Genomic DNA, 20371 nt, shown 5'->3' with positions numbered 1-20371 from the left:
CTTGGACAGACAGCCGTGGATGGGTCTGTCTGTCCCCCCGGCCCTTTCGAATCTCCTCCTGGGATTTAGAGAAGTCCAGCCAGAAAAGCAGCAGTTTTAACCAACAGCGCAGAGGCTTTTTTTGTTTGTTTGTTTTCCATAAGACCATTACCCTAGAGGACTTGACTATTTGTGTAGCAAACAGCCTCCTACGTCAGAGTACTGATTTCGAGCAGGAAGTTGGTAGCTCACGTCTGAGGTTAAAATCATGAACCTCATTTTTTGGCGTGGATTGCAGAAAGAAGCCTACTCACTTTCAAGTCATTCCACATACGTGATCGGGCCTCTGCGGAGATACTGGCTGATACCAGTTTGTACATGAGAACACAGTTCTACCCAACAGAAACGGGATCTTTCTGTCAGAAGTTCTGTTAGTGCCTGTAATAGTTAGGGTCCTCCGGGCCAGTATATATTTGTTATATTTATATGTATAAAGAGATTTGTTATAAGGAATTGGCTCACATGACTTTGGAGGCTGGCATGTCCCAAGATCTGCAGGGTTAGTCAGCAAGCTGCAGACGCAGGGGAGCCAATGGCGTAGTTCCAGGCTTGAGACCCAGGAAGAATCAGTATTTCCATTGGAGTCTGAAGATAGGGGGGAAAAAAAAAGTCGATGTCCCAGGCTGAAGACTGTCAGGCAGGAAGAATTCTCTCCTACTAGGGGGAGGGTTGCTTTTTGGTTCTATTCAGGCCTTCAACCGATTGGATGGGGCCCACCCATAATAGGGAGAGCAATCTACTTTATTCATTCTACCAATTTAAATGTTAATCTCATCCCAAAACACCCTCACAGGAACGGAATAATGTTTGACCAAATGTCTGGGCACCCTGTAGCCTCGTCAAGTTGATATATAAATTTAACTGTCACAATTAATGGGTGAAATTTTTTGTTTGCTTTTGTACAGTTCTTAAATAAAAGTTTGATATTTGTTGTGTGGCATGATGAATGAGCAGTTGTGGGGAGAGGCTTTGCACTGGTAATAGGAAAACACCTTATGGGATTGGTTTTTGAACAGCCTTGAACCTACCCAAGCAAGCTTTAACCACAGTTAGAAATAAAGCCACAGTTTTATTTCTGATCTGCCTTCTCGGTATTTCATTTATATCAATTCATAAGCAATAGTGTATGTGGGGGTGTATTTATATTTTACTCATTCATACTCCGTTTCAAACATACTTTCCTGAATATCTTAATCTTAAAACGAATTCCCATTCTTCGCACTGGCTGCACCCAAGAGAATTTACCAGCAGGAAAGAGAACTGGTATTTGTGGAAGCAGAAGCTTTAACTCATTTAATCCTTTAAACAATTCTGCCAGGGATTTTAAGGCGAAGGAAAATGGTGCTCCAAATGGCTAGGCGGTAGAACTGGGATTATAAATCTAGTTTATCTAGCTCTGAAGATAATATTCTTTGCTCTTTGCACTGAAATACTGTGCAGATATGAGAATATTCTATTAGACTTCTTCTTCTTCTTTTGTTTTAAGTAAAACTTGAAAAAAAAAAAAAAACCCTCATCCTGGCTATACCTTGGAAGTCTTATTGTGCCGGCTTGATGAAAGGACGGTCAGGTTTATCCGGGTAGGACCCGGAAAATCCCTGTGCAGGAGCGTTGGGAGACCCAGGGGCAGCTCCTCATACAGGGAACGTTTAGATTCTCTGGCAAACGGATTGGGTTGGTTGATCTTTAATCTCCCTTCTAGTTCTACAATCCTTTAACTTTAAATTACAAACCTCGAGTAAAGCGCGGGACTCAAGACTTCACGGGATATCTACAGGACCGTCAAATGCCACCAACTCAAAGCAAAGAAGAAACTGAGTTTACGATCCCTTGGAGGTCGTGCAGGTTAGCTCTACGTATTCTACTACTGGCCACACCGGTGGCCCCCGCACGTTGGGCTTTTAATGCGTGAACGTGGAAGGAAATCCGAGGACCTTGGAAGGGAACTCAGTCTCCGCCGCTCAGTTCTAAACTTCGCAAATTCCTTCTCGGAATCTATGCGCTTCCTCAGGACTACAACTCCCAGCAGGCCTTGCACGAGGCCAAAGCTTATTGGCGAACCAGCCTGGGTTTCTTGCGTTGTGGCAGCCAGTACAGCCAGTGGGAAGGAAGGGTCTCCCTTAGGAACCAATCCTGGAGAGGTAGGGCGGGTCCTCTCTGGGTTCCGGCTCCGGCTCCTCCCGCGGCCCACCGAGGCGGTGCTGTCCCTGACGGAGCGGCGGGAGCGAGGTGGGTCCGGGTTGGGCCCGAGGTCGCGGGGGGAGGCGGACGCGGCTTCGCGGGTAACTCTGAGCACGGCCCCCTCCCTTCCTCCGGGGAGCTAGAGGCCGTGGCTTTGCTCCTTGGACCCGGTGGGGAGCAAATGAGACCCGGTGGTCCCCTCGCCCCGACCCCTGGCCCGCGCGGCCGGGCGGCTGCCCCAGCCCCTCCCCACAGGCCCTCCTGTTGGCCTTTCAGTCCAGCACCCCCAGCGCCGACCACACTTTGGGGGCCAGCCCCTCCCCCTCTCCCACCCCGCCCTCCCAAGCCGTCCGGCTTCTCAAAACCCAGACCTATGCTCTAGGACGCGCGTATCCTCGACTTCGCCATAGGCTTCTCCCCGCTGCTCACAACCCAGCCTCTCGGGCCCCGGTCTCCTGACACCTTTGATTGCAGCCTGTGCCTCCTCTCCCCTGCCCCTCTCCCCCGGACCCTCTGACCCCTTTGGCCCCCCTCTTGTCTGACCCGTTATGCAGCCACCCGGTAGAGTGCCCTGTTCTTCAACACCTTGTCCCTGGTCTTTTTAAGCTCCTCTCTCCGCATCAGCCCCCACCCCTACCCCTTGACTTGACCCTAAAGACCCCGAACTTTGGCTCTTCATACGACTTTTCAGGTTGGCCTCTTCACTTTAACCCAGGCCCTTGACCTTCAGCATCCGTGATCACCAGCCCTATCTTCTTGGCTCTTCCTTCTTAGCCCTGGCCGCTTCTCCACTGCCCCAGTCCCTTCCACCCTGGGTCCTGTACCTCTGAGCCTCATGGGAAGGCAAGCCGGATGGGCCCTTCTCTCCCAAATCTTTCCAATGTGCATCTGTACTTGACCTGCCACTGTGTTCTAGGTACATAGTAGGCTCCCCATCTCTCCAAGTTCCAATCTTGCTCACCCATCTTGCAAGTCCTAACTCAGATACCGCCTTTTCCATGCTCCCTGATCTCTTCAGGGAGACAGGCCTGTGTCATCTGAACTCCCTTGGGCACTGTTCTTATGCCTTCGTCCTGCCCTTCCCGCTGCCCCTGCCCCCCAGGCTCCCATCTCCCTTCCCCCCTCCTTCCCTGTTTTCCTCCCTCCTTCTCTCCAGTACTAGTGTCGTGCCTGAAAGCACTGGCTTTGGAGTGGAGGGCATAGGTCCCAGCTCTGCCACTCACTTGCTGTGTGCCCTGGGGCAAGTTACAGTTTCTCTGAGCCTCAGTTTCCTCATCTCTAAAACAAGCTGTGAAAATGAAATGACATGATTTGCATATAGTGTTCAGTCCAGGGCTTAGCACTTAGTATGAGCTTCAGAAATGTTTATGATTGTCAGTTCCTGTATGGTATGCCAGCTGCTGTGCGAGGCATTGAGGAGTGGATACACAGGTGACTATGGCACAGTTCCTGACCCCCCAGAACTGAACCCTCTGCACTGCATGCCAGTTTCTGGAGTTCATGGCCTATTTCCCTGTGCTGTGCCATCAACCGAGGGTAGTAACCATAGTCCTAAATCTTTTTGCTCTTATTTTGATCCAGCCTTCAGTCCTGAGTAGAAGCACAGCCTGGTCTATTGCAGGTTCTTAGAATAGAGGATTGGATGTGCGTGGGGGCCAGGTAGCCCCCTGCATGGAGGGAGGAACTGGAGTCCTAGGTGGGGTGGCCAGGGCTGGGGACTGAATTCGGATCATATCCATTGACTCATACATTCAGAAAACATTTGAGCAGTGCCTCATGCTGGGGAGAGATTGCCAAAATGACCCAGTCTCTGCCCTCAAATTGCTTATAACCTGCTAGTGGAAACAGATATGTTAAAAGATCATTGCAAATCAGTGTAAAAGCAAGAGTGCACAAGCTTCTATGGGTGTGTGAAGGTGGAAGAGTAGGCAGATTTCTGGGGAACGGTGGGTGAGACAGACACACGTAAGCATGACATGGGTTCTGGACGCAGGCCCGGCCTTCACTCAGCTCCTTCCACGACTTGATTAAGGATCTACGCTATGTGACTGTCACTACTTGAGGAGTTTGGGTTACACTAGAGAACAAACACCCTGCCCCTTGTGGGACTTAGTTTTAGCAGGGGAGGCAGACACTACGTAAGAGACATAAGAAATAAATAGAATGTTAGCAGGTGAGAAGTGCTGTGGGGTATGGGGACTGGGAGTGTGGGAATGGGGTTGTGATTTTTAAAAGGATTGTCAGGAAACAGTAAGTATCAGGGAATAAATTGTTTCTAATGTTTACTTGCATTTTTGAGAGTGAAACAAGCCTCCTTCACATCTCTTAACTAGATTCTTCAAGAAACACTCTCTAACAGGGATTGGTAAACTGTAGTTCACCTCTCTTTGTCTTAAATAAAGTTTTATTGGAACACAGCCACGCTTGTTCCTTTATGTATTATCTGTGGCTGCTTTTATGATACGAGAGCAGAGTTGAGTGGTTGCAACAGAGATCCTATGGTCCCAAATATTTACTAAATATTTACTGTCTGGCTCTTTCCAGAAAAATTTACTGGCCTCCACTCGAAGATTTGAGGCTCTGTCTGTATCTCACTTTTTAGATTATATAGAACCTCATACCATTTTTTTTCTTGTACTGTTTTTTATTTATTTTTATTTTTTTTAAAGATATTATTTATTTATTTGACACAGAGAGAGACAGCCAGCGAGAGAGGGAACACAAGCAGGGGGAGTGGGAGAGGAAGAAGCAGGCTCATAGCGGAGGAGCCTGATGTGGGGCTCGATCCCATAACGCCAGGATCACACCCTGAGCGGGAGGCAGACGCTTAACCGCTGTGCCACCCAGGCGCCCCCTCTTGTACTGTTTTTTTAATTAAAAATTTTTTTTTCTTTCCTAACAAGATCACATAAGGAATCTTATTTCACTCTTGTAATCTGTGCCGGGCTGGGATACAGTGTCCTCCACCATGGTCGTGGTAGCTGTCATTGCGGCGTCACTCGTGCCCGCCACACAGCACCCTGAGCACACTGGAGGCATCCCCCCGCCGGGGTTCTGCAGTATAGGCGGGTGTCATGGTGTTAGCGATGTGGAAGTTGAGGCTCAGAGGGCTTGAATAATTTGCACAGTTCTGCAGTGTGTGTCACCGTCGGGATCCAGCCCTAAATGGAGTCAGTGTCCCTTCCATGACTGCTGTTGTGTGTTCAGAGACACTTGCTGACTTGAAGGAATTCTGTCATTTTCTCCCCCCACTGTCCTGTCACAGCCTGTGCTTCCGCCCCTCGTCCCTTGCTCGTGTCACTGCACGGTGTCTGCACCAGCCCGCTGGGCCTTCCGAAGTGCCACTAGTGCTTTAGGGCCCAGAGGAAGCACCACACTCGGCAGAAGTACTTGTCCCCTCGTTGCCTGTCCCGGGCTGTAGGAATTCAGAGTCTGTGTAGCCCAGCGAGCATTTGTCGATGTTTGCCTAAGTTGGCAGTGTGTATGTGTAGCTGTGTGCGTGGGAGAGAGTGTGGTGTGTGTCTGTGTGTCTCTGTAGGGGCATGTGAGTGTGTGGGGGCTGTGTATGTGTGTGTGATTTTGTGTGGGGTGCGAATACGGCTGTGTGTGTGATTGTGTAGCTACGTACGTGGCTATATGTTTGGGAGGGCCGTGTGTGTGTATGTGGTGTGTGTGGCTGTGTGTGGTTATAGGTGTGTGCGAGTGTGTGTCATGCGTGTCTGTGTCTGTGTGGCTATGTATGTGTGACTGTGGTATGTGAGTACAGCTGTGTGTTTGGTGTGAGTGTGTGTGCGTGTGTGTGTGTGACACGGTGTCTGTGGTATTGGAGAGCGGAAGTGGACATTGACCAGTCACAGAGGCCAGGCCCTGCGGTAGGTCTCGCAGGGCCCCGACGTTCACCCTTAGTCGCTAGGCCAGGCCCTGGTCTGGGGAAGGGAAGGCTGGTGGAACATTTAAGAGAATTCACGGCTGGGCCTTTAAACAACTGGCAGAGCCTCCAGAATGAGAGGTTCTGTTCATTTTGAAAGCAGGCAAATGGATACTTTTAAGGAAGCTTTTTCAAAAGAGATTAAACGCGAAAGGAGTTTCCGTTAGCTTGGAGTTAGGCAGGGAAATGGAATCGTCCCCAACTGGAAGCTCCTTCACCTGCACACGGATTAGGGTCTAGCTGTCATTGCTTAGTGGCATTAAGAAGAGTGACATTATTCACATGGCACAACCAGCTGTTGGGAGTGGACAAGAGTGATGCCTTCTTTTCACTCCCATGGGTACCTTTAAATATCTGTGGCAGTTGGTCACTTGAGAGTTGTTAAGTAAAGGCATTCTCTCTAAGTATTCCCGTTAGTTAAGGTTATTTCTGATGGATGGTTGCATGGGGAAGGTGTACGCCCCTTCGGCCAGAACCAGGGTTCCCTGTGGTCGAGCCTGACCCCAGGAATAAAGATGTTGGCCATTTGTGTCATTCTCAGGGTTCAGAAATGGGCAGTGAGAAGGAGCAGAGTCCAGAGCAGCACCTGCCCGAGGAAGGGGAATGGGGGAAGCCCTGGAGAGCGGATGACTCAGAGGGTTTTCAGATCCCAGATGGGGAGAAAGAGCACGGGCAAGAGAGCCCAAAAGAGGGTCCGCAAGAGATCCATCCCAAAAAGCCATGGCAGAAAGTCACTGTCCCCGCTGGAGAGCCCGGGGGCCCCGTGGCTCACCCGAGGCCCGAGACCGACGAGAAGCCCTTCATCTGTGCCCAGTGTGGGAAAACCTTCAATAACACCTCCAACCTGAGAACACACCAGCGCATCCACACCGGCGAGAAGCCTTACAAGTGCTCGGAATGCGGCAAGAGCTTCTCGAGAAGCTCCAACCGCATCCGGCACGAGCGGATCCACCTGGAAGAGAAGCACTACAAATGTCCCAAGTGTCAGGAGAGCTTTCGGCGGCGCTCGGACCTCACCACGCACCAGCAAGACCACCTGGGCAAGCGGCCGTACCGCTGTGACATCTGTGGCAAGAGCTTCAGCCAGAGCGCCACGCTGGCCGTGCACCGCCGGACCCACCTGGAGCCCGCGCCCTACATCTGCTGTGAGTGCGGGAAGAGCTTCAGCAACAGCTCCAGCTTCGGTGTGCACCACCGCACGCACACAGGCGAGAGGCCCTACGAGTGCGCCGAGTGCGGGCGGACCTTCAGCGACATCTCCAACTTTGGAGCACACCAGAGGACCCACAGAGGGGAGAAGCCCTACTGGTGCACTCTGTGCGGGAAACACTTCTCCCGGAGCTCAAACCTCATCCGCCACCAGAAAACGCACATGGGAGAGCAGGCTGGGAAAGACTCCAGCTGAAGGACAATGAGGGACAGAGGCGGAGAGACCCAGCCTAGCGTAGGAACATCTGTAGGATCTGCTGCCGCCCCCTCGACCTCAAGCCCCTCATCCCACTTGGGAGGATGGTTTCCTGTTGCCTCTGAAGCCAGGATCTCCGGGAAGTCCCGAGAAGGGACTCGAGTAAAAATCCTTGCTGCTTTCCAGGCCAATTTCTTGCCTTGGAAAGTTTGGGGGATCCAGTCTTGGCTTCATGTCCTTGGGATGAAGCAGAAGTAGGGTAGGCTTAGCACATGCTCGTGTCATTAGGGCCACCATCCCCTGGCCTTTGAGGAAGTACCTGTGAGGTGGGCATCACTGTCTGAAGGTCCTCCAAATCGTATATGAACTGCTTAGGGCATACTGTGGGGGCCGTCGGTTCCCATCTGCTGTGCCCTGCCTGTGCTGGGAGGAGCGGCCTTCCCAATGGAAGGGGCCTCTTTGGCCTGGAGAAGAGGTCTGGTCCTGCCTTAGGAACGAAAGGGAAGCCCTCAGGGAGCCACGATCCAGGGACCTTCACAGTCCCCATGTTTGTGACTTGTTCCCCCCCTCCCCCGCATCTGTTCCCAGAGTGATTAGCAGTAAAATCCTTCAATGAAAAGGACCTGTGTACTTATTTGGGGCATCAAGGAAGTGGGAGCTGGGGAGCTGGTCGCCCTGCAGCCTCTCTGGAAGGGGGCTGAATCCCAGGAAGGAGAATGGGTGGCTGCTCTGAAAAGCAGAGGAAAGCAGGCTGAGTCTCTGGGGCCTTTGAGGAGGAAGACAAGAGGAAAGGAAGGGACACTAACCGAGCATCCACATCTGCTCTAGATTCTACAGGTGTCATTGACATCTTTGTCTCCGTGAGCGGGCACAGCAGCCCTCAAGGGAATCAGAGGAGGACACAGTGAGAAGTCAAGTCACGCAGCAGGGGTGTGGTGGAGCCAGAGTTCACACTTGGGCCTCCCTCGATTCTGAGCTGATGCTCTTCCCATTGCTTGCACCCAGTGGCTTCGGAAGGGGGAGCCACTTAGGGGCTGGCCTGGGACCAAGTGAGTCCCTGGAAGTGGGAGCTGGGATGGCCTCTGGATGTGGCCCTGGACCATTTGCTCCGTGGGAAGTCAGTGCCGCGTCTGAGAAGCTTTTCTCCTTTAGATTCCTGATTGACACTTGTGCTTTGGAAAAATGATCGTGTCAGGGAGTAGGGGGTGAGGGCTGGGACGAACCCATAATGGGAGTCTTTGCCTTTAGTGGCAATAATTTAGTGCCCAGGGCTGGGACAGCTTGGCAGGGGTCCTTCCAGCTTCCTGCCCTCCTGGTTTAGGCCTGGCTGCACGTGCAGATTTCAGTGTTTTCCACCGGGCAGTTTAATGTTCACCCAGATTTCCTCCCTACAAATACAGAAGACCCTTCTCTACATCTCTTGCCAATCAGGTTGTGCTCTTCCAGAGTGAGGGGCCTTCTTCATTGTAGCTAATTGCCAGAATATGATTCTGACACCACCCATAACCTAACCTATCATATGGGATCCTGCCACCCACCCAGGGAGGGATGTGCTAGGAGCTTCATACACATCATGTTGCATTCTCACGTAAGCCGGGAAGTAAGAATTACCCCCACAGGACAGTTGGAGAAACAGGCTGACAGAAAGCGACTTACCCGAGATTACTTGGCAAGTAAATGGCAGGGTCAGGAACTGAACCTATTTCTGCCTAAATCCAAAGCCTGTATTTTTTCCAGCTATCAAAGACTTCCCAAACAATTCCTTGACATATGTAGGACACTGCAGTTTACAAAGCACTTTTTTAAAAAGCTTTTATTTTAATGACCCGGTGCTCATCACAAGTGCACTCCTTAATCTCCTTAACCTGCTTCATCCACCCCCCACCCCGCCACCTCCCCTCCGGTTTGTTGTCTGTAGTTAAGAGTCTCTTTCTTGCTTTGCCTCTCTCTTTTCTTTCCCCTTTGCTCGTCTGTTTTGTTTCTTAAATTCCACATATGAGTGAAATCGTGGTATTTGTCTTTCTCCGACTGACTTATTTCCCTTAGCGTTATACTCTCTAGCTCCATCCATGTTGTTGCATATGGCAAGATTTCGTTCTTTTTTATGGCTGAATAATATTCCATTGTATATATACACCACATCTTTATCCATTCATCAATTGATGGGCACGTGGGCTGTTTCCATAATTTGGCTATTGTAGATAATGCTGCTATAAACATAGGGGTGCCTGTATCCCTTTGAATTAATGTTTCTGGATTCTACAAAGCACTTTTATACATACACATTTTCCTGCTCCTTGAAAAACTGCATACAGATATTTTAAACATATAGTGACCCAAACTTGCCTGTATGAATTGGCACACTCCCTAATAGTTAAAGTTGCCATCAGACACCACTGAGCACCAGTTCTCATGCATCTATTATCTCTGAACTCCATAATTATCCTGTAAGGTGGTAGTGTCCCCATTTTTGAGAGAAGACAAATCTGAGAGGTTCAGTGACCTAACCCAATGGTTAAGCTGGGATTCAAATCGGGTATGTGGGACTCCAAGGCCACAATCTTCATTATACCCAATACCAAGTTAGGCCTACTAGTCCCCTCTCTGGGGAGCTTGATATTATCCTTCCAGACCTGGAGCCTTAGTGACAATTGCTGTGACTTTCTGGGAGTCTCTGCTGCCAGGAAGACCCAGGACCAATGTACTAGGGACTTGTTTGATCTCGGGACATGACTTGCTGGCCCATCTGACTTGCCCCTTTTTGATCCAAGTTCATAGGCTAGGGTTTCTATGTTGGTCCAGACCTTTGAGTCCCGACTAGTCCACTTAGTCACTCTCTGACTTCCTTTTTTGTTAACCTCCCTAATTTCCTCTTTCATTCTCTTCGTCTTCTTAGGGCAGGAGATTGGCACGCAAACCCAGAGGCGCAGTGCAGGATGATAGGTGTCATTACGGTTGTACCCAGGGTGCTCAGGGAGCCCAGGGGAGGGCCCTAAACTGGCCTGTACTGGACACTGGGGTCCAAAACTGAATAAGACAGTCCTTCCTGCAGGACACTCTGAAGAAGACAAACTCCTCAGAACCGGGTGTTGGAAGAACACAGCTGGGAATGGCTAACTCTTTGCAGGGAAGGAGAAGGTGAGACGACGATTGAGCCTGGTCTTGAGTGAGTAGGTGCTTAGTAGGCAAAGAAGAAGAAGATTATTTCAGATGGGAGGGAAGGCTTGGTGTTTTAAGGAACACTGAAACACTTGATGTAATCAGTGTCCTGTGAGGAGGAGATGAAGCTGGTAGGTAGTCAGGGACCAGATTGTGAAGGGTGTTGGATGCCAGGGTAAAGAATTTTGGACTGTAGACAACAGAATTTTCAAGCCGGGGAATGGCATGATCATTCAGGCTAGTGTGGAGGATGAACTAAAGGGGGATTAGGTAAGTTGGAAATACGCCAAGCAGTGGTTGGGGCCCTCCTGACCCATAGAGAACTCTGTATGTTTGCCTCAGAGCCTTGCCAGTTCCACAGAATGGAAAAGTCCAAACCTTCCAAACAATTTCTGCAGATCCCCGAGATTCATACTCTCATGGTCTCCTCTTGCCTGAGGTTCCTAGGAGTGTACAAGCCGCTGTTTTGTCCCTGTCAGCCCTGTCACAGAACTAAGCATCTTCATTGGCTTCCCCAAGAAATTCTGCCATACCAAGCATTCTGTAAGTTTAGAATCATTTTGAGAGACTGGAAGTCTTGGGGAGGGGCTCCCATCATGGCATATACCTAGCTTCCTCTCTTCCCTCCTATTGCTGCCCCCATCCTCTCCCAACTGCCCTGGAAACTGCAGATTCTTTTAGTCTATTATAAAGATTTTATTTATTTATTTATTTATTGGAGAGAGAGAGAGAGAGCAGGGGAAGGAGCAGAGGGGAAGGGAGACAGGAGGGGAAAGAATCTCAAGCAGACTCCATGCTTTAGACCAACATGGAGCTTGATCTCAGGACGCTGAGATCATGACCTGAGTCGAAACCAAGAGTTGGGCACTTTAATCGACTGAGCCACCCAGGTGCCCCATCTTTTTACTCTATTATAAAAAGCTGTTTGGTTTTCCTCAGCTTCTGATGCCAGTTTGCATACACAAACACATCAAGGAGCTCAGCAGAACAAAGGCCTCACCATTTAACAACATACCTCATAAAGCAGTTGTAAAAATAAACCAATAAATACCTTTGGAGAGTCACGAAGTATGTAAGCGTATTAAAGGTTTAAGACCCTAGTCTGAGCAAAAGTGATTGTTTCCCTTTCCTTCTGAGACTCACTAAAATAACATAAAAGGAATCGAAACATAACAGCAAAGAAAATGGCAGGGAAGAGGGGTGGCAGGTGCGGAGACTCCAGCAATTTCTAAAACTAGATGACACACACTGATGACTCAGCAGAGTGGAGGAGGCCACAGCCCAGAATTCAGGCGATGGAAGTGAGAGCCAGTCTTCCTGGCAAAACCACAGAGAGGCTCCGAGTTCATGGCTGGCAGGTGACAGACTGATGACAGACATGAAAAGTGGGTCTAAAAACTGCAGAATTTGTAGAAGGTCTGTCTGCAGCTGCACCAGTCAGCTTACTCTTGTCTCCAGAGTGGAGAGTAACTGATGCTTACCTCCAGACAAAAATAAAACACAAAACAGCAGGACCCCAGAAGGCTCATTCTATAGAAATTCAATAAATCTCAAGAAATCTGGTATGGTTAGTATAGCATTGATACCCCAGAATAAAACTTTTGTCATCGTGACATTTACAAACCCTCTTCCCACCTCATCCCCCAACAATGACCCGTCCACTCACACTACAGAAAAGCCTTCCAGAAGACTCCACTCAGCTTTCCTGTTCAAGAGGGTGACCTTTCAGGGAAACATACAGCAACAGAGGAAATACACAGCAACAGAGGGAACCAACTCAATTACTGAGATGAATCAACTTGGTCTGTTATTCCATAAACAGTCAATGGGGAACACCAGAGTTAAGAAGACAGCTAGAAGCATGAAAGAGAGAGACAAGGTAAATAGAATAAGTGACTCCAGACAACAGAAAGTTATAATGGAGCAGCAGAATCTTTAAAAATTCTAATTATATCCCCAGGAAGATCTGGGAAGATACTACCTCCATAAAACAAGAAAGGTTGCTAGTGGAAAGGAACAGTTGGAAAATAGGAAGTAGCTTTTGGAAAGTAAACATATGACAGCTAAAATAAGATACTCAAGAGAGCACTCGGAAGAGAACATCAAGAAAAGCCCCTACGATGTAGAGCAAACATACAGATAAGGAAAGAAGAAATAAATCACACAGAAGGTTCTTTTGCTGAGGACCGCTGGTCATCCTCCAAAATCTGTTCTCTGATTTTGTTGCAGCACTGAGCTAACCAACATTTCCCAGCCTCCTTTGCAGTTAGGTATAGTCATATAACGTAAGTTCTTGTCATTGGAAGATGAGCAGAAATGGTATGTGACATTTCTGTGCTTAGCCCTCAGGAAAGCAGACATGTCTTCCCCTCATTTTCTTCCTCCCTTTCACTCGTCGTAACCTGTGGGAACCCAGCTCTGACAGTTGCAGACAATGTAGTGCCCTAGTGTCAATTTGCCAGATAAAACACAGGACACCCAATTAAATTTGAATTTTGTAGGTAAACAATAAACAATTTTTTAGTATAATTATAATTATGTCCTAGTGGGTGGCAGGGCAACGGGATGAAAGGAAGTGTGTTCTTGAACTTGGCATGCAGCAGTGCTGTCCCGCTCACATGCCTGGACGCTTCACAACTATTAATGAGAAACATATTTTTCTGTACTCCAAGCCATTGCTTTGTTGGGTCTCTCTCTCAGTCTCTCTCTCTCTCTCTTTCTTTCTTTCTTTTTTTTTTTTTTTTACAGCAACTTAACCTTTTACCCTAACACTTAGAGGTGAGTATCTGCCATAACAAGACTGTGGCATATCTTATTACAGATGGTGTCTTACATTGCCATTGGTCATTCCCCACCCCCACATTTCAACATCTCCCAAACTGGAATATGTCCAATATTGATGCTAGTTTAGATTCAGTGAAATACCACATTATAAGGAGATGAGGCAGCGATGTCACCAAGATGGTGGACTAGGAAGTCTCAGCCTTTACTGCCCAACAGAGACAGCGACTTAACAACAAAATATGGGCCAAAATACCTTTATGAGAACTCCAGATACCTATAGCAGAGCTCAGCGCAGGTAGTTCTTCCCGGGGGTGGGGGGTGGGGGGTGGTAAGAAAGGCAGGGGAAGAATGAACCATGTATCCAATTGTCTGGATTTTCTGAAGGCTGCCCAAGGAACTGGTTTTTATCTTACTTGATTTGGGGTACTGGTAGGGAAACAAAATACTTTTGATGCCACTGAGTACAAAGTACTTTGGCTGTCACTGAGCACAACATACACTTTTGGATGTCACTGAGCGGGGTGGCATCATGCTCTACACCAGAGAACCTGCAGTACCACAAATAGGCACCAGAGGGAGCAAGAGAATATGAACGCCTGAAAAAAGAAACTAGCAAACCTCTAATTGGGGAATTAGAGCATAAGCTCAGAGAAACTGCATCCACTAAAAAAGTTTTCAGAAATCCCAGAATCTCTAGCCAGTCTGATTATTAAAGGTTTTCCCCTATGGGAAGCCAGTCTGTACAAAACTCTGAAAAATAATACATGAATAAAATGAGAATATCAAGAAAGAGAAACTACAGAAAAAGAACCAAACAGTGGCTCCTGGGTGGCTTAGTCAGTTAAGTGTCCGACTTGATTTCAGCTCAGGTCATGATCCCAGGGTCGTGAGATCAAGCCCTGCATCAGGCTCTGTGCTGAGTGTGGAGCCTGCTTGGGATTTTCTCTCTCCCTCTACTGCTCCCCACGATTTGTGTTCGCTAGCTCTCTCTCTCAAATAAAGTAATTAAGGAAAAAAAGAACCAAACAAATTCCAGAGCTGAAGAATACAATAGCTGAGCTGAAAAATTCATTAGGGGGGGTTGACAACATACTTAACCAAACAGGAAAGAATCCATGAACTCAAAGACCGGTTATTTGAGATTATTGTGTCAGAGGAACAAAAACTAACAAGAATGAAGAAAAGTGAAGAAAGCCTAAGGGATTTATAGGGTATCACAAAGCCAACCAATGTGTGCATTATCGAAGTTCCAGAAGGAGATGAGAGAGAAAGGGGCAGAGCACTTAAAGAAGTAATGACGAAGGATATACAATCTCAAGACACTCCATAGACTCTAAGTATGATGACTCCAAAGAGGCTCCCATCAAGACAAATTATAATCAAACTGTCAAAAGTCAAAGACAGAGAGTCTTGAAAAGTGGCAAGAGAAAAGCAGCTCACTACAGACAGGGAGCTCCCATGAGATTCCTGCTGTATTCTCAGCAGAAGCCTTACAGGCCAGACGTGAGCAAGATAACATATTCAAGGTGCTGAGAGAAAAAACCTGCCAGCCAAGAATATTATATCTGGAAAAATCATCCTTCAAAAACGGAGAAATAAACACTTTCCAGATAAACAAAAGCTGAAGGATTTCATCCACTAGACCTGCCTACCAAGAAATGCTAATGGGAGTTCACAAGTTGGAACAAAAGGGTGCTAGACAGAAACATGAAAGCATATAAAAATATACAGCTTGTTAGTAAATGTAAAAAAAAAAGACAAATAGAGAATACTTTAATATTGTAATGGTATTGCAAAAAACACTTTTAGTTCTGATATAGAATTTAAAAGACAAAAGCATAAAAACAACTATGACTATAAAACTATGTTAATGGATATAATAAATTATATAAAGATGTAATTTGTGACATTAGTAACAATGCTGGGGGTGGAGAGATGAAAAGAGTTGCATTTTGCATATGGTTAAAGTTGTTACCAGCTTAAAACAGATTATCATAAGATGTTTTGTGTAAGCCCTATGGTAACCACACACACACAAATACCTAGAGAAGATACACAAAAGAAAATGAGAAAGGATTCAAAGCATGTGAATACAAAAAGTCAACAATATACAAGGAAGGCAGAAAGAGGAAACCAGGGACAAAATAGCTACAAGACGACAGAAAGCAATGAACAAAATGCCAATTGTCTTTCCCTTTTAATTACTCTAAATATAAATGGATAAGCTCCTCAAAGACACAGAGTGTCTGAATGGATTAAAAAAAAAAACCCAATTATACCCAACTATATACTGTCTATAGGAGATCCACTTTACATATAAAGATACACATAGGGTGAAAACGAAAAGAAGGAAAAAGATTCCATGCAATTAGTAACCAAGAGAGCAGAAATGGCCATATTTATATCAGATAAAACAGACTTTAAGTAAAAAACTGTCACAAGAGACAAAGAGGCACATTATATAATAATAAAAGGGCCAGTTCACCAGAGAGAATATAAGATTTACAAATATGTACTGACTGAACATTATAGCACCCAAACATATGAAACAAACATTGTCAGAACTGAAGAGAAAAATAGACTGTAACACAATAAAAGTAGGATATTTCAATACCCCACTTTCAATAATGGCTAGAACAACCAGACAGAAGATCAATAAGGAAACAGGTCTGAACAACACAAGCCAAATGGACCTAACATGTATATACAGAATATTCCACCTAACATCAGCAGAATGCACATTATTCTCACGTGTACATGGAACATTCCCTAGGATAAATCACATGTTAGGCCACAAAACAAGGCTTAACCAAATTTAAGAAGATGGAAATTATACCAAGTATCTTTTCTGACTACAATGGAGTAAAAATAGAAATTAGTAACAGAAGGAAAATTAGAAAGTTTACAGATATGTGGAAATTAAACAACACACTCTTGAACAACCAAGAGGTCAAAGAAGACAAGGGAATCAGAAAATAACTTGAGACAAATGAAAATGAAAACACAACAAACCAAAATATGGGATGCAGAAAAGCAGTATTTTTTTTTAAAGATTTTATTTATTTATTTGTCATAGAGACAGGCAGCGAGAGAGGGAACACAAGCAGGGGGAGTGGGAGAGGAAGAAGCAGGCTCACAGCGGAGGAGCCTGATGTGGGGCTCGATCCCAGAACACCAGGATCACGCCCTGAGCCGAAGGCAGACGCCCAATGACTGAGCCACCCAGGCGCCCCAGAAAAGCAGTATACAGAGGGAATTTGATAGCAGAACATGCCTACATTGAAAAAGAAGAAGGCTCTCAAACCAACAACCTGAGTTTATGCTTCAAGGAACTAGAAAAAGAACAAACTAAACCCAAAGTTATCAGAAGGAAGGAAATAGTAAAAACAAAGGCAGAAATAAATGAAATAGAGATCAAAGAAAAAACAGAAAAATCATCAAAGTACTGAGTTGGTTTTTAAGATCAATAAAATTGACAAACCCTTAGCTAGACTAAGTAGGACAAAAAAGGGAAGGCTCAAATAACAAAAATCAGAAACGAGAGAGGAGACATTGCAACTGATGTCACAGAAGTAAGAGGGATCATGAGACTACTATGAACAATGATATGCCGGCAAAATGGATAACCTAGAAGAAATGAACAATTCCTAGCAATATACAACCTGCACAGACTGACTCAGGAAAACATAGAAAATCTGAACAGACAGTAAGTACTAAGGAGATTGAATCACTAATCAAAATGCTCCCAACGATGGGGCGCCTGGGTGGCATAGCGGTTAAGCGTCTGCCTTCGGCTCAGGGCGTGATCCTGGCGTTATGGGATCGAGCCCCACATCAGGCTCCTCTGCTATGAGCCTGCTTCTTCCTTTCCCACTCCCCCTGCTTGTGTTCCCTCTCTCACTGGCTGTCTCTATCTCTGTCGAATAAATAAATAAAATCTTTAAAAAAAAAACAAAAAAAACAAAAAAAACAAAAAAAACCAAAATGCTCCCAACGATGAAGAGTCCCAAACCAGACGGCTTCAAGGGGGAGTTCCACCAAATACGTAAAGAATTAACACCAGTACTTCTCACAAAATTGAGAGGAAAGAACCCGTCCAAACTCATTTCCTGAGGCCAGCATTACCCTGACACCAAAGCCAGACAGACACTACAAGAAAAGTACAGACCGATATCCCTGATGAATACGATGCAGAAATCCCCACTAAAATATGAGCAAAGCGAATTCAGTAGCATATCAAAACCATTGGACATCGTGGCCAAATGGGATTTATCCCTAAGATACATGATGGTTCAACATGTGAAAACCAATAAATGTAATATTACTATTACCAGGTGAAGGACAAAAGTCACATGATCATCTTAAGTGATGCATAAAAAGCATCTGACAAAACTCAACACCCTATCTTGATAAAAACACGCAACAAACTATGTACAAAAGGGACGTACCTCAACAAATTAAAGGCCATATATGAAGAGTCCACAGGGAACATTATACTGAATGATGAAAAACTGAAAGTTTTTCCTCTGAGATTAGGAAAAAGGCAAGTATGCCCATTCTCATCACTTTTATTCAAAACAGTACTTGAAATCTACCCAAAGATATTAGATAAATAGACAGATGAATAAATAAAAGGCATCCAAACTGGTAAGGAAGAAGTAAAATTATCTCTTTTCATAGATGACCTGATCTTATATGTAGAAAACCCTGAAGACTCCATAAAAAAACTATTAGAATAAATGAATTCAGTTAAGTTGCAGAATAGAAAATTGACATATAAAAACTAGTTCCATTTCTTTTTTTTTTTTAAGATTTTATTTACTTATTTGAGAGAGAGCATGAGAGCAGGGTGAGGGGCAGAAGGAGAGCCAGACTCTCCACTGAGCAGGGAGCCCAAGGTGGGGCTCGATCCCAGGACTCCAGGATCGTGACCTGAACTGAAGGCAGATGCTTAACTGACAGAGCCACCCAGGTGCCCCGCTAGTTGCATTTCTAGACACTAATAATGAACTAACTAGAAAGGAAGTTAAGAAAACAGTCCCATTTATAATGTATCAAAAGAATGAAATACTGGGGTTCCTGGGTGGCATGGTCAGTTAGGCATCCAACTGTCAGCTCAGGTCTTGATCTCAGAGTTGTGCGTTTAAGCCCCACATTGGGCTCCACACTGGACATGGAGCCTACTTAAAAAAAAAAAAAAGAATGAAATACTTAGAAATAAACTTGAGAAAGGAGGCAGAAGACTTATACACTGAAAACAACAAAACATTGCTGAAAGAAATTAAAGTAGACACAAATAAATGGAAAGACATTTCATCTTCATGGATTGGAAGATAATATTGTTTAGATGTTCACAGTACCCAAAGCAATAGACAGATTCAATGTTACCCCACTGAAATCCTGGCATTTTTTTACAGAAATAGAAAAAGCAATCCTAAAATTGACATGGAACCATAGACGACCCAAATGGCCAAAGTAATCTTTGAGAAAGATTGACAAAACTGGAACATTACACTTTCTGATGTCAAAATATATTACAAAATACAATAATCAAAACAGAATGGTATTGGTATAAAGGTAGACATATAGAACAATGGAACAGAATAGAACCCAGAAATAAACCCATGCACATATAGCCAGCTGATCTTCAACAGAGAGCCAAGAATTCACAGTGGGGAAGGATAGTTTCCCAACAAATAGTGTTGGGAAAATTCAGTATCCACATGGAAAGAATGAAATTGGATCCTTATCTTACACCATACATAAAATTCAACTCAAAATGGATTCAAGACTTAAATGTAAGACCCAAAAGCATAAAACTAGAATAAAACATGGGAGAGAGCTTCTTGATGTTAGTCTTGGTAATTTCTTGGATATGACAGCAAAAGCTCAAATAGACAAGTGAGTCAACATCAAATTAAACAATTTCTGAACAGCAAAGGACACTATCAATAAAATGAAAGGTAACCTACAGAATGGGAGAACATATTGCAAAACCTGTATCTGGTAAGAGGCTAATATCTAATATATAAGGAACTCCTACAACTCAATTGCAAAAAAACAACCTGATTAAAAACCAGGTAAGGAATTGAATAGACATTTCTCCAAAGAAGACATACGAGTGGCCCACAGGTATATGAAAAGGTGCCCACCATCACTAATCATCAGGGAAATGCAAATCAAAACCACCATGAGATGTGACTTCACACTTGTTTATCAAAAAAGGAAACAAGTGTTGGTGAAGTTGTGGAGAAACTGGAACCCTTATACACTGTTGATGGAAATATAAAATGGTGCAGCTACTATGGAAAACTGTGGAGATGCTGCAAAAAATTAAAAATTGAACTACCATATGATCCAGCAACCCCATTTCTGGGTATATATCTAAAAGAATTGAAAGAAGGGTCTCAAAGAGATATCCACACTCCCATGTTCATTGCAGCATTATTCACAATAGCCAAGAAGTGGAAACCACCTAAATGTACATGAATGTAGAGTAGATAAGGAAAATATGGCATATACGAATCAGCCTTTAAAAACAGGGAAATCCTGCCATATACAACAATATGGATGAAACTTGAGGACACTGTGCTTAGTGAAATAAGCCCATCACAGAAGAATAAATACTACATGATTCCATTTAAATAGCCAAACTCACACAAGCAGGGAGTAGAATGTTGGTTGCCAGATGCAGGAGAAATGGAGAGGTATTGTTCAATGGATATAAACTTTCAGTCATGCAAGATGAATGACTTCAAGAGACAAGACAGCACCTGTAGTAATAATAATACAACACAGTGCCTATAGTAACAGTACTGTTTATAAACTTAAAAATTGTTCAGAGGGTATATCTCATGTGAAGTGTTCCTACCACA

General features: G+C 45.3%; 1 protein-coding gene across 1 annotated transcript; it reads left to right on the top strand.

Annotated features, from left to right (window-relative positions):
• The first annotated feature begins 2206 nt into the window (after window positions 1-2206).
• On the top strand, window positions 2207-8172 carry ZNF691 (zinc finger protein 691). Its single transcript, XM_026498328.4, has 2 exons — window positions 2207-2268; window positions 6690-8172. Exon 2 carries the CDS (start codon window positions 6699-6701, stop codon window positions 7551-7553), a length of 855 nt encoding a protein of 284 aa, XP_026354113.1. The 5' UTR covers window positions 2207-2268; window positions 6690-6698; the 3' UTR covers window positions 7554-8172.
• Window positions 8173-20371: the final 12199 nt, after the last annotated feature.

This window comes from Ursus arctos, unplaced genomic scaffold (genome assembly GCF_023065955.2).
Source record: "Ursus arctos isolate Adak ecotype North America unplaced genomic scaffold, UrsArc2.0 scaffold_12, whole genome shotgun sequence".
Lineage (NCBI taxonomy): Eukaryota > Metazoa > Chordata > Mammalia > Carnivora > Ursidae > Ursus > Ursus arctos.
Note: the sequence above shows the minus strand (reverse complement) of the source record. Positions and strands in the feature narration are given on the sequence as shown.